The sequence below is a fragment of the Polyergus mexicanus genome, unplaced genomic scaffold (genome assembly GCF_030449975.1).
Source record: "Polyergus mexicanus isolate NDT 795.1 unplaced genomic scaffold, iyPolMexi1.0 SCAF_7, whole genome shotgun sequence".
Taxonomy (NCBI): domain Eukaryota; kingdom Metazoa; phylum Arthropoda; class Insecta; order Hymenoptera; family Formicidae; genus Polyergus; species Polyergus mexicanus.
This window is the reverse complement of record NW_027223327.1, coordinates 10,268,929-10,283,460: the sequence shown is the minus strand read 5'-3', so window position 1 is coordinate 10,283,460 and position 14,532 is coordinate 10,268,929. Positions and strand designations below refer to the sequence as shown.

The 14,532-nt window shown below is 32.9% G+C and overlaps 2 protein-coding genes across 2 annotated transcripts; both read right to left on the bottom strand.

The window, feature by feature from the left end:
- Positions 1–59: 59 nt before the first annotated feature.
- LOC138935061 (nicotinamide/nicotinic acid mononucleotide adenylyltransferase 1-like) lies at positions 60–11,442 on the bottom strand. Its single transcript, XM_070299374.1, is given in 7 exon segments — positions 60–186; positions 7,100–7,439; positions 9,431–9,597; positions 10,101–10,202; positions 10,436–10,845; positions 11,197–11,339; positions 11,341–11,442. Coding segments are annotated over 7 exon segments (1,272 nt in total). The 5' UTR covers positions 11,421–11,442; the 3' UTR covers positions 60–156.
- Positions 3,107–7,093, bottom strand: LOC138935059 (putative leucine-rich repeat-containing protein DDB_G0290503). The gene has a single exon (XM_070299363.1). The coding sequence runs from the start codon at positions 7,076–7,078 to the stop codon at positions 3,539–3,541; it is 3,540 nt and encodes a 1,179-aa protein (XP_070155464.1). The 5' UTR covers positions 7,079–7,093; the 3' UTR covers positions 3,107–3,538.
- Positions 11,443–14,532: the final 3,090 nt, after the last annotated feature.

The following is a 14,532-nucleotide window of genomic DNA, read 5'->3' as shown; positions in this document are numbered from 1 at the left end:
TATTATTGTTGTTGTTACTGCTGTTATTGCTGACAGCTATGCTAGTGTCCTGATTAAGATCATTAATAACGCGATTAGAGTTTATAGCAGAAAGAAGAAGCCGGGGGCCGCAGGTTCGGATTGGTCGTGCAGCAACAAGACAGTCAACTATCTGTCTTATAGCAGGCATGCAGGTTTTGTCGTATCCTGGAAAACACACGTCACATGCTCCATCAGAACTGAAAAACGCATACCGGCTGTCATCACGTCATTTTGGGTTTTAAATTTAAGATACTCGACTTTAATAAATAGTCGCTTAATCAAAATTTATCTCATGAGCTCAACGAACGAGAAGTTCAGAATAAAGTTTTACATTTTGGAATGCACGCGATGTGACAATTAGACTATAAAATTGTAATTATACAGATCGCAAATAGCTTCCAAATTGTAGAAAAAGAAATTTTTCTCTCGCGAAATTGAAATATTTTTTGTAAAACATTATTTTAATTAATATTCGATAAAATAACTCTAATTCATGAGAGCGTTTCGTAAAGCTGAAACTTTCGAAATATGATATTTCTTATGTGCAGCGACTCGATTATTTAACCCAAAAAGACGGATTTATGTGTCTCGTTATATAACAAAATACACAGCCTAAATTCGAACTTTAATAAATGTATACGAGAAACAAAGGGTTGCATGCTTTTTTTAATTGAATGGGAGAGTAAACACAACACAGAAATAAGTACAGCGAACAGAGAGAAGATCATGAAAATCTGTAAGCTATCAAAAGATATCATGAGAACGTCAAGCATCGAATCTGAAATAGAGAGAAAAATCTGTTTTCTTCTTTAAAATAATCATCATTATCAGGTACACCTTATCCACAATCGTGCAACTTTTTGGGACTTAACATCGGTGGTTTTATTTCAACATTTAAAGGTACTCTTGGTGTTGTCTGTTAATCAATATGAAAATTATTTATCATCGTTGAATGCCTCAAGCGATGAAAGACGCATAATATTATGAAATGAAACGAAAGGAAATTCTCTTCGTCAAGTCAGAACGTAAAACATAATAACTCACATTAGGATTCTAAATACTTAATAAGGCTTAAAAAGATGTTATCAAAACATTGTTTAATGTGAATAAAAAGAGACATTAAGCAGATCATAGAAAAGAGGGGGGAGGGGAGACGTTATAAAGAGGTTTTCAGACAATCATATATTGACATAGGTCAACATTTTAAATAAGTTGATAATAACCACTAATTGGTTAAATGATAAACTACTGATCGCACTACTGATCCTTAAAAAAAATTTTTCTTCTTTTATATGTCACGACAAGCCTGACAAGCTTGATGATACAAAAATTTCTACTGGTAAAATATAATGATCTATATGCAGTTAAAGCTAAAAAATATGCACGCGAAATACTTTTTCGTTATAGAGAGAAAATGTTTCGTAATAATACTTAGCTGCGCATACATATTCCGCATTTCCATGCAAAAATAAATAGACATACAGATACTGAAATAAAAAATTGAAAAATGCATAAGAACTTATTAACGATTGTTACATCATAACGTAGATCCTTTCACAATTTTTTAACATATCTCATTACTTCTATATATTTCGTGTAAGATATCCCGGAAAAACGTGAAAATCGATGAATTCTTTGTCATGTTCAAAATTCATTTTTCTTTGAGACAAAAATATTGATACTACGTTTGGCGTAATATCTCCTTAGTTTTCAGTATTCATATAATTAAATTAATTATTATAATATTTATATAATTATATAGTAAATTATATACTATATATAATTATATAGTATATATAATTAATATATCTTAATATAACTTGTCAAATTTAAAATTTACTTCTCCTTGACAAAAATGTCGATTCTATGCCGTCAAAGGTTATTTTCTTAATAAAATTATATAGTAAATTATTTATTAATAATTTACTATATAATTATATATAGTATATAATTATATATAGTATATAATTATATAGTATATATTATATAGTATATATAATTATATACTATATATAATTATATACTATATATAATTATATAGTAAATTATTAATAAATAATTTACTATATAATTTTATTAAGAAAATAACCTTTGACGGCATAGAATCGACATTTTTGTCAAGGAGAAGTAAATTTTAAATTTGACAAGTTATATTAAGAAACCAGTGTTTTAAATTATTAAATTATAAACGATAAATATATCAAAGTTTTATATATTAAATGTACTTCAAAATTTCAATCAATAATTAAATTCTACACATGGAAGAACACCTGGAAGAATCCACATAGGAGAAACGACACACCCAAGAAATAATTTCTTCATTTTTTCCTCTGTATAAATTCAAAGCAAAGCGTTATCCTTAAATCGATGTATCGCTTTGTCACTTATATCTACAATTGTTCTGTGCAATATTGACTGTAAAATGTTATTAGGATTGTCTTGTTGTATCATATGCAAGTCTTGCGTAAATCATCCAACAATTTCCCGATCGTTCATCGAGAATAACAGTTCCCACCGTTGGTCCTTTCTATATATCGGACTATCGATTTAAATCGTACTTTAATAATAATTATAATAAAACTGTTTTGCAATAATTGTATAATACTGTTGCGGCGCAGATATTTATGAAAAACCGAGATACCGATATAATAACATAATTACGCTTCGGCACTATTATATTAATTTGACACTCATCTTTTTTTCCTCCTCTCATTAAATTAATTAATTGAATTAATATTATATATATAATAAAATAAATTTATAAAATTTTTTATGTGATTAATTAACAATTAATTAATTAATTAACAATATATTAATTATCTAATCAATTTTAATTAACTTTGTAATGTATCACAAAAAAACGCAGAAAATCAAATTATATTTACTTAATTATACAAATTGTTTCAAAGAACTATAAATGTTTTAACTTTTAACTAGTTATTAATACTCATAAAAAAGCAAAAATTTTAATATATATATATATATATATATATATATATAATTTTGCAAATTCTATTAAACTGCTATACACATTTCTTTTATATAATATATTTGGATATAAATTATATATATATATATATCATCTTTCTCTTTCTTTTTCGTTTTTGTTATAAAAGTTTTATCGGTTTTTATCGAAGTAATTGTACATGTGCGGAAGTAATTGTACATGTGCGGAAATACTTGTGTTTAAAAACCGATAAAACTTTCCTAATATTGTTTTAACTCCATTATTTAACTTTTTTTAAATTTCTATGTTATCCTGTATATATTTTGGATTCTAAGTCACTACAAAAAATTTTGCGCATTTTCTTCATACTTATTCATTCGGTGTACGTGATTCAAAAAAAATTTCTTTCTCTCTATAAGATTGCTGTCACATATCTATGTCATTTCGAGACGTTAACGCGTTTTCTGCTTCGCACATATTGAATTTCTCAACTAATTTTTAATTTTCAAACTGCTCAAAATATTCCATCAACCCCTCGTCAAATCGAGCCATTTACGAATACTCGGCCAGTTATAAGGCAGTCTCCTTCTCGCTGATGACCTTGATTCCGTGCTGCGTAAGAATCATCTTCACCGCTTCCTTATCTCGGATATTTGATTTCTCGGGCGATCCTTCAATTTCGCTTACCTTTCCTAGATTTTCCGCCAAGTCTAGATTATCGGTGGACGAATTCAGGCGGTCCACATTATCAGTCGATCTCTGAAGGGACTTGGATCTTCCTGGATCTTTCGTTATGAGCAAGTTATCGGCAGATCCGATCAGTGTCGGATCCTTTACGGTCTTGAGCGCTTTGTCACTCGCCTTCGGAGACATTTTTGCCAATTGAAGACTGTCTACTGAAGAGTATCGTCTTTTATCTCGCGCGCTTCCATCGGAATCCTCCTTTTTCCTAAATAGAGAGCCCTTGCGGCCGGCTTTTCTAGTTCCGCTCGTCAATATGGCAATCTCATCCTTGGGTATAAAGTATAACTCTCGTGGCTGATCCCTGATCATCGAGGAACCATGGATGAATAAGGACTGCGACTTTGATCTTCCGGTATCTTTAATCTTTTCTTTCTCCGAGAGTCTACTTCGATCATCAATCGATTCGGCGCCACTTTGAAAGCCGCAGTTCTCGATCTCGAAGCTATCGTCGTCATCCTGATGCTGCTCGACAAGTTTGAAAGCATATCTGTCTATCGGCATGGAATCCTGATCAAAACTACCGTCTACTTCGCCGCAAATTCTGCAGAGTTCGCAGGGAATCTCCTGAATTTTGTCTTCGAGATCGTCAGTGGATTCCTGGAGATTAAGCGAACCGCAGATGTCGCATTCGATCGAATCATTGTCCTCGTCATCGTCAGCTAGCGAGCTACAGGTCGACCTGAGCGTGTAAAATGTCTCCTGATTCGGGCTGCTTACTTCCTCTTCTGTTCGGAAGGTGATCTCATTCATGTAACAGCAAATCGAACAGAATTCGTCCGGAATGTCGAGCTGCGAACTGCTACTGTTCGTCTTTGTCGACGGCACGCCCAGAAATACTTCCTGAATGCGTTTGATCGACTCGTAACTCTTCGACTTCTTTGAAAGCACGTCATCCTTCTTCGGCTTTTGCGCGGACGATTCGTCAGGTACGATCATCGAGTCCAAGCTACCCTGAAGAGGTACGTTATAACGTCGCACCTTCCTCGTGTACACATCCTTAATATCGTTGAAGTCGCGTTTCGTTCTGTTATCGGCATCTTTCGTTGTTTTTATCGTTTCTTGTCCTTCTTGCATTTTATCATCATTCAGTCTCACGGTTTTTTTATCCTGAGTCTTTTTCGGACTCTTCGTGGAAGATGTTCTGGAAGAATGATGAGAGGATTCTTTATCGGCAGGTCGAGTTTGCTTTTTCAATTCGATATAGTTTTCGGGATCTTTCTTGGGAATTTCCGTCTTTATTGAAAACTTCTTCGAAGAATCCTGGAAAACTGCCTCCAATTGAGAAATAACGCGATCGTTAACGGATCGATCGTAATTCTTCATTTCGTCGCTTCTGTAAAATATTTGGCTTTGTTTGCTTTTCTTAGAGTTCTTTGCGCTTGTGGATGTTTTTGAAGACTTTTGAGAAGCTTTCTCAGATCGAGATGCCTCTGGATCGTTGATAGATTTATCTTGATCCTTGAATTTGCGCTCATCTTCGTCAACTTGAGGTTCTTCGATTTTTCTAGAACTTTTTCCTATTACGGAAGCCGATCTTGAAGAGCCTTGGAAGACTTTTTCTGCACGAGAAGTCTCTCGATTCTCAAAAATTTTATCTTTCTTTTCATCAGCATCTATATCGTAAATTTGTTCCTCCTTGATTCTTTCGGAACTCTTCGTCTTTGTGGAAGAACTTTGCAATTCTTCAGATTGAATCGCCTCCGGTTCATCAATGGATATATATTGCTCCTTGATTTCGAAGTCACGAATCTGATCTACCCTGATCTTTCTTGGACTCTTGCGCGAATTTACAATCGATTTGAGATATTTTCCGTCTATCTCGAGACTCGAATCGCAAGATGTAGTTCGCTTCTCCGAAGATTGCGTATCAAACTCTGATTCTTTTTCCATTTTGTTAATCTTATCGATTTCTCGCGAGATCCTTGATATTTCATCGGATTGTTCTCCGTTTTCAACATTGATCTTCTCGTCCACTTCTATCTCAGCATAAGACCATTCTACAATAAATTTCGATTGATCTAGTTCTTCGGAAGATTTTGCATGGTTATCAATCTCTTCGATTGTGAAATATTTAGATTCTTTTTCGTCATTCTCATGAATCATTGCACTGACCAATACTTGACTACTATGTGTTTTAATATCGCTTTCTTTGGTAATAGTCTTGTCATCGCTTGCAAACTCATCTATTGTGTCTTCTCTTTGATCGTCAATATATTTCGTTAAACTCGATGTGGCGATATATACAGATTCTTTTTCCCCTTCATCTTCGTTGAAACTATATTGATTAAGTCGATAATCTTCTTTGTCTACGTTGAAATCGGAGAGAGCGCATTCGTGACGACCATCTAATGATGTGGTAGAAATATTTAGCGATGAAGTGGTCGTCTTGGCTTCTAAATGTTCAACTTTATCCATTTCAAGATTGGCTATTTCCTTCTTGGAAACGATTCCCGCGTCATTGATTTCAACGTTATTTTTTCTCTCTGAATTAAGTCTGATTAATTCTGTATCATCTTTACCTACCTTATCCAGCTGTAAATTTTCCTTAGACTCACTTTTTTCCTTGTCAAATTTACTTTTAAATTCATTCGTGAGTTTTTCTATCATTAACTTACGATCTTCCTGTAACCTAACGATACTATGAGTGGAATGAACAGGCTGAACCTTCACAACATCATCAGCATCAATGAAATCTATCTCTACATCGATTATTTCTTTCTTAGCGTTGATTTTTTTATTGCTAACATCAACTTTCTCCTTCGCGACATTTTCCACCGTTAACTCGAGACTCTTTTCCGGTTTAATTTTACTAAAATTAGATCGATCCGCACTTATTTTGTCATTGATCGCATCTACTGTCGACCTATGTCTCTCCTTCGAGATAAGAGTGGTCTTATCATCTAATCCTAATTCTATATCGATTATTTCCCTTTCAGAAGTGATTCTTCGATCGCAAATTTTAATTTTATCATCTACAGTGCTTTCTTTTGTGGGCCAACAACATTCTCCCAGTCGAAGTTCGCTAGAACTCGATTGACTAGGTTGAATCTTCATTATTATCTCGCGATCGTTGTTTGAACCTAAATCTAAAATAGCAATTTCCGTCTTGGACCTCAAATCTGACACTTCTCTCTGTCCAATCTCAATTTTATCTTTACCTGTACTTCCTATTAATAATTTACAATCTTCTAATGACGCTGGTTCACTAGAATTCAACTGGCTAGCTTGAATCTGCATTATTATCTCGTTCGAAGTTAAATCTGCACTCTTAGGTCTAAGATCTGATGCTTCTTTATTCTTCGCGACACTATCTACTATCGGCCTGTGGCCTTCTTTTGGCGAAGAATCAGACTGAAACTTCGCCATCGGTTCGTCAAGCGGACCTACCTCGTCTACGATTCGCATGACGCCGGTTTCGCTGGCGATGACCTGTTTCGCCTGACCGGGATACGCGGCTCTAGCTATATGCTTGACGTTACCGTTGTCGGCGTTGTTGCTGATCGCGCTTATGATGTGCTCGCGAATCTCGTCGAGCCCGCCACCACTGCCCGCATTCTGCAGATTTTTGCGCAGCACCGCGTCCGGTACGTCAATGGACGCGGCAATCTCGATCGGGCTCGGCGAGTCCATAGTCACATCGCTGGGTGACGGCGTTAGAAACGCGGTTAGATATCGGGGATCTATGTGCAGGTAATTGTTCGCATTCGGTGACGGCAGTTCCAACTTACTTTGGTGTCCAAGGCAGCGGCAGCGTGAAAAACACGACAATTCTTTTTAAAGGACATTCAGTTTGTTTAGTCGCACTTTCATATAATACAATTCAGTAATGCGAACTCGTTACGATCTCATCACAATTTCTTTACTCTCGCAGTTGTGAATTTTTACATTGTTGCATATAATATATCAAATCTTATATCAATTAATTTTAAAATCTCCGCGGAAACAAAATATACATGTAATTAGAAAAATTTAATAATGTTTTTGAATTTTTCATAATCTAATATATCATTATACAATAATTTAATAGAAATTAATGATTCGATTACTATAATAATATTCGATTACTATAATAATATATATTTTAATTTCGATTATATAAAAAGGATCTCACATATATCTGCAAGTTTGGTTTTATTCATCACATTCTTTATGTAATAAATGAGATGAATGGGGTCGCAACGATTTCACGCAATTACTGAATAGTTGAACTGTCTCCTTCGAATTCGATTCACTGACTTGAAATCTTAATCTAAAATTAAACGGGCAAAACTTTGTACTTTTATCTTTATTGTCAACAACAAAATCCTAAGTATTATTTTCATAAATGTAATCGCAATAATTTTCATTTTTGTGCCTTGTCAGTGAATAGAATTATTTAAAGTCAATGGTAATCTTAATGATAACTTAATTAGATTAACTGGATTAACTAGATATTATAAATTCTTGAACTCTGAATAGATATCATAAATTCTTGAGCTTTAAAAAAATATATCCAGATTAAAATACACAAAAATAAATTTTAATCAATTACTTTATAGATTAAGCTTATATATATCTCTCATTATTAATAACAGCAACATTTTTTAATACTATAAAATTTAAAAAATTTCATACAATCTACTAAAGAGGTAACACATATGCGCGCAAACACACACACACATTTCTCTCTCTCTCTCTCTCTCTCTCTCTCTCTCTCTCTCTCTCTCTCTCTAACTCTATTTTATCAAAAATATGCAAAGAATAATGCTACGATATACATATTGAACATCATAAAAAAAAAAAATAAATAAAAAAAAATAAAACAATTTAAACACTAATTAAATTGACGAACTCGTTTAAAGAAAAAAGAAAAAAATATATATATAACAATATTTATTGAATATTAAATAAGCACTCAAATAAAATTCTTAAACTAATTGTAATAAACAGAATGAATTCTTTACAAAATATTGTATATTTGAATTAATTATAGTAAGTAAAACATAAATTCTTCTTTTAAGTATTGTGCGTTTTAATGGAAGACAGGTAAGAAGACTAGATTAATGAATATTATATAGTAGAATATTGTACATCAGCCTGTCGAAATTTGGCAATATTACATATGGCTGAATTATATATACATAGTCTTTTTAAATAGCTTATACCTCTTTGTACAATCAAGATTGCTTTACAATTAATACCATGACATAAAAAAGTAAGATATAACATTTTCATAAATACACAGTGAATGACCAATCAAGAAGAGACGAAAAACAATACGATTAAAATCAATATTTATGTTAAATGATTAGCTGATAGATTGAAATTAAATAATATAATTTATCAAATCTAGTTTAATTAGATTTTTTAAATATTTTCATGATAATATATAGTTTTATATTTTTTACCACATATTTTTATAAATTTTAATTCTAATTAATTTTTTTTTATTAATATATCATTAATTTTGTGTTTTAATTGTATGACTGCATTTCGGACCAGTTTTTCATTAAGCTACTGGAATATCTCTATTATGCATAATGTTATCGTATCTTTTTATCCCATGGCAGATGCTATATAAAAATAAAGCATATTGTCTTCTTTACAAAATGTATATAAAATTGTGATAATATAGGCCACAAATAATATTTACAGAGAACTTATTATTCATTAAAATATGATAAAAAAACCTATGTTCATTTAAAAAAAAAATACATCTAAACAATTTTCGAGACTCACATTGTTGTATTTGGCGCTCTCGCATCATAGATTTCATGTTTGTAGATATAATCAATAACGGAATCTTGTAGCAGATATCTAACGCTCTGACTGCGCTTCAAAGCTCGCCTGATTCTCGTCGAGCTAACTTCATTCGGAATCCATTCGGTTACAATACAGATATTGTGCTGAAAATATAAAATAAATCAAAAGAAAAATTAATTTTGCAATAGTTGGAAAGAAATTCGTCAAAGTAATATCGAGAGTGTTTATAAAGATAAGCTTCATCGATAATAGTTGTAACTATCAGTATTGTTTTTTCAATAACTCTGAAAATTTTTTCCTTTCATACATAATTTAGTAATTATATATGTCGACACAATTTATTTAAATATAAAATTTGTTTATCTAAATTAATCTTTTAAAATACAAGATATTTACTTAAAATATGCCAGATAACAACTTCTAACAGACAATCTAGCAACTTATCCTAACACCAAATCCTTTTACGGTATAACACTTGCAGTTTCTAATAATTAGGATAAATATCATAAACAAATATTTAATAAAATATAATTTCTTTAGTGTCTTATACCATAATAATAATTTAATAAGCGCAATATGTTATGGTGTACAAACAAACATAATTTAACAAGTTTTCAGTAAAAAAAATATAATTTATTATATTTACCATATGCTTGGAGAGAATATCCGAGTCGTAGATAAACTTGTTGGGATTGCAACCTTCTCTAGTAATAACCACAAGACCGTGCTCGCCAACAATAGTGTCAATCTGCAACAAAAAGATCAATTAATTTTTTGTGACTTTTATTATTTTATTCGAGTTTTATACTGTAATAATTTGCAACTAAAAAGTTTATTTCTAAGCTATAAACTTAAAGTTATAGAAATAAAATAAATTTAGTTTTATTTAAAAAAAAAAAAAAAAAATTACATGATAAAATTCATCAGTAAAACATCCATTTCTAAAGCAATTATTTCTGATATATTCTGTATATAACTCACATCTTCTTCGAGCCAAAGTCCGCAAATGCCAAAACTTTCCAAAAGATCTGCACCAGACAGTAATTTGATTTGTATTGGTGTATTATCCGAGCTGTTTTTAACGTTCTCTGGAATCCATTCTATATCATCCATCTGCAAGTGATGTTTGATATCATTGGAATTGCATAGCATGGAATTGAGCAGATTTTGGTGGTGTTGCAAGCACAAGCGAGTCTTGCTCCAGCAGTTTTGTCTAGTCTCCCATGTACTCAGTCGAATCCAATCGCTATTCTGCAATGCTAATCGCAACATTGCGCATCTGTGTGTCGCACTGGCCAGTTCCTTCTTGGCATATGCATCATGCACTGGTGAAATTACTCCACCAACAACAATATGTGTTCCCATTCGATGCAAATGATCTCGAGCAATTTCTGAAATACATAATGTATATATAAATATTGCATATATATATATATATATATATATATATATATATATATAAATTAATCATATATACAAAATTAATATAGAACTAAAAAAATTTATATTGCATACATTTATTGTAATTTATATTTAAGTATATATTTCCAATTACATATTGAAGATAATAACTGGAGTAAGTCGTATTACGCAAACGCATTGACAACACGATTCGTACGCGTGACAACGATATGATGTCACGCGCGATGACAGAAGATGACGTGACAACATTCGCTGTTCAATACAAACAGCGTTAAGTATTCTAAAGAAATGACGGCGAAGGTGAATCATTATATACGTACCAAACATTCGCAGATGCATGTTTGTCGGTGGGTTATAGCTGCCGCACGACATCAGAATTACACGCGTTGGCGCCATTTTGCGCGCTCGTAACTCGAAATAGCATCGACGACTGACCGCACCTCCGTCACCGTTGAATCGACCCGAGACTCTGCCAAATCACCAACAACGACACACACGTCACGAAGTCGCGCAGCCTACTGATCGTGTTTGCAATGTACATCATGTGCGCATCCTACCGTCGATCGTCGATCGCCAGTATCGCCACCATGTTATCTCAAAATCATCGCTGACCAATAAGAAATTCGTGTGAGCACGCCATCTGCCGCCAACTGGAGAATTCACCTACTACTTGCAATGACCAATGAGAATGTGCCCTTTCTAGAGATATTAGCTAACGGCTGCGGTCGAGAAGACGCTACAGATGCTTCGAAGCATTGCTTTAACCCAGTGCTGGGATTTACTTGCACATTTCGGCCCGATTCCGTGGCTCACGCCTATTGCCCCCCCACTCACCGCTCGTGCGTTAGCAACGAGTCGCCAGATACGCGTAACTAAGGAACGCGACGCTTTGTCTCAGGAGCGTCCGTATATAAGAATGCCCAAATATAATAATAAGACAATACTTTTCTATAATTAAAAGTTTTTCTTCAATATTTTATATCAATGAATTATAAAATATTGAAGAAAAACTTTTAATTCTAAGAATTTTCGCGCTGTATTTAGAAAAGTATTGTCTTATTATTATATTTGGGCATTCTTACATATAAACGCTCCTGAGACGAAGCGTCGCGGTCCTTAGTTACGCATAACTGGCGACTCGTTGCTAACGCACGAACGATGAGTGGGGGGGCAATAGGCGTGAGCCACGGAATCGGGCCGAAATGTGCAAGTAAATCCCAGCACTGCTTTAACCAATCAGAATAAAGAAATTTTTACTCTTTTTACCCTGATTGATCGATCAAACGCTTCGAAACATTTGTAGCGTCTTCCCGACCGCAACTAATGACTCTCTTGTCCCCAAAAAAACGAGTCTTTCTATTGGATATCGGATGTGATATGTATTCATCGAGAATGCTATATGAAATTAGATACGAATAAATGTCGAATCATTCAAAATGTGGGAAGATATTTTTGGCGTCTAGTGCAGTGTGAAATTTTTTTGGCATAGCGAGAAAACTGAGAAATAGCGAGAGATACAAAGCTCTCGCGCGTAAAGAAATACGGTAAGCGATCAATCGATTATTATTCGCTACATATTTTTTTGTCGCAGAAGCGAAAAGTTGATTAATCATCGCGCGTAAGAAATGCTTTCGCGATTTCTAACCGCAGGAGCCATCCTGAACTTCTTTGCAATACGATTCACAATTCGCAAAATTTAATTCTTCCAGATTTTAAATACTAATTCATAAGGTAATTTATAACTTTCTATAAAATTATGTTTCTACAAAATTATGACAATCTCTCTTTTAAGCTGCCGCAATAAAGTGTATTTCACAAAACTTGATGTATATTTTTATCAAAGAATCATGTATACTTAAACACTGTTATAAACTGATAACACTAATTTTCTATAATTTTATAAGTTTTTGCGATATATCTTTGCTTTATAATAGTATTGTACAAAATTCAAACGTTTGGAATTTGACATTTTAATAATGCAATAGCTAACTTTTTTCTATTTTCAAATAAATATCTTATCATATATACTATAATATTTCTTTATTCTACGAAGATGAGAAGAGGGATTGTTTTAGTAATACACAAATCTAACTTTATTCACATTTTTTTTTTTTTGTTGTTTTCTTTTCCGCTGAATCATCGAAGAAATGATCTTGAGAGAACAGAACCTCTGCGATACGAATAGCAATTACAGGTAAATATGTACAATAATATATAATATAAGTGATGGTTGCCCTTCTTTTTTTTTTCTTCTTCTTCTTCTTCTTTTTTCAATAGTCGTCTCACTTCGCTCAACGACAGTCAACCAATTAGCATATTTAACCGTAATAATTCGCAATAATCAATATAATCTCTCCCACGCATCCATCTCCATCTAAGCATTAACCACTATCGATCATCGAATATCGCGACAGTATCGACGAAATGACAGAAATGCTTTTCTCATTCAATCAATCAATGTTCAAATCACTGATCGTACTCTCTCTTCACTTCATTTCGGAATCATCGCACAAAACTCACGCAATCAATTTCAATCGCGATGCAAGATGTTAAAACATTCGTTCAAGGGGATGTTGTCAATATTATCTTTCTCTTCCTTTTATAGATTTACGTTCTATGACTTTAAAAGAATGCTAACATTTTGCATCGCTCTCAATATTCTCGTATTATCACTGATTTCTCTTATTGCGACCATCGTGTTGCGCTCGATAATTGTATTTTCTCACCTCCGTTTTTTCGTAAAATTCTTTCTCGCAGATCTTAAACATATTTCATTGTCTAAAACCATACACTCATACACTTGCACATTCGTTTAAATATTATAACGCTATATTTATTTGTTTCTTTCAAATCTCTCTCTCTCTCTCTCTCTTTCTCTCTCTCTCTCTCTCTCTATCTCTTTATCTCTCTTTTTTCATTCTCCCATTCACTCTCATCGACTCTAATTTCTCGCAATTCGTGTAAAGTGAAATGGATATCTGTATATCAAATATAACCAGAATTTGCTTTCTTATACCTATACATTAATTAGGTCAAATTAAATTACTGCTTAAAGCAATAAAAAAAATTTATTTCTTTTATCATTCAAAACAATTGGAAAATCGTATTTTTTTTTTATTAAAAAAATTATCAAAAATAAAACACAAAAATGTTTTAATCACTCCAATGTCCATTATACAATTATTCCATTTCACTCTGCTTCGAATAACCAATGGACACGCTTCGAGATACAAATTTCAGATTTTCAGGCAAACATCCGAGACACGTATCACTGGACGACATGACATTGTTAAACTGTCATTAATCCGAGCTAAGGAAAATAACCGATGAGTACAGTTCATCCTACTTATTACAATTCGTTTCTTTTTTTTCTTTTTCTTTTTGCTTTGCTACTAGCTTGTTTATCAAAGTGATCTTATCGTCGACTTATTTACTTTTCTGTTGTTGGATCGTTCGTATTAACAATATGCCCGCCAATTTTTGCGCGTAACCGTAAAATCCCTGGATATCTAAGTCCTAAGATTAATATACCTAAGTCCTTATCTTTCTACTTTAAATCCATAGCTTCTATATTCTTGATTCTTTTGGACCATTCCTTGGATTTTTCTGAATCCTAAAATACTTCTATTTCATTTTTAAATTCATACTTTTGGATC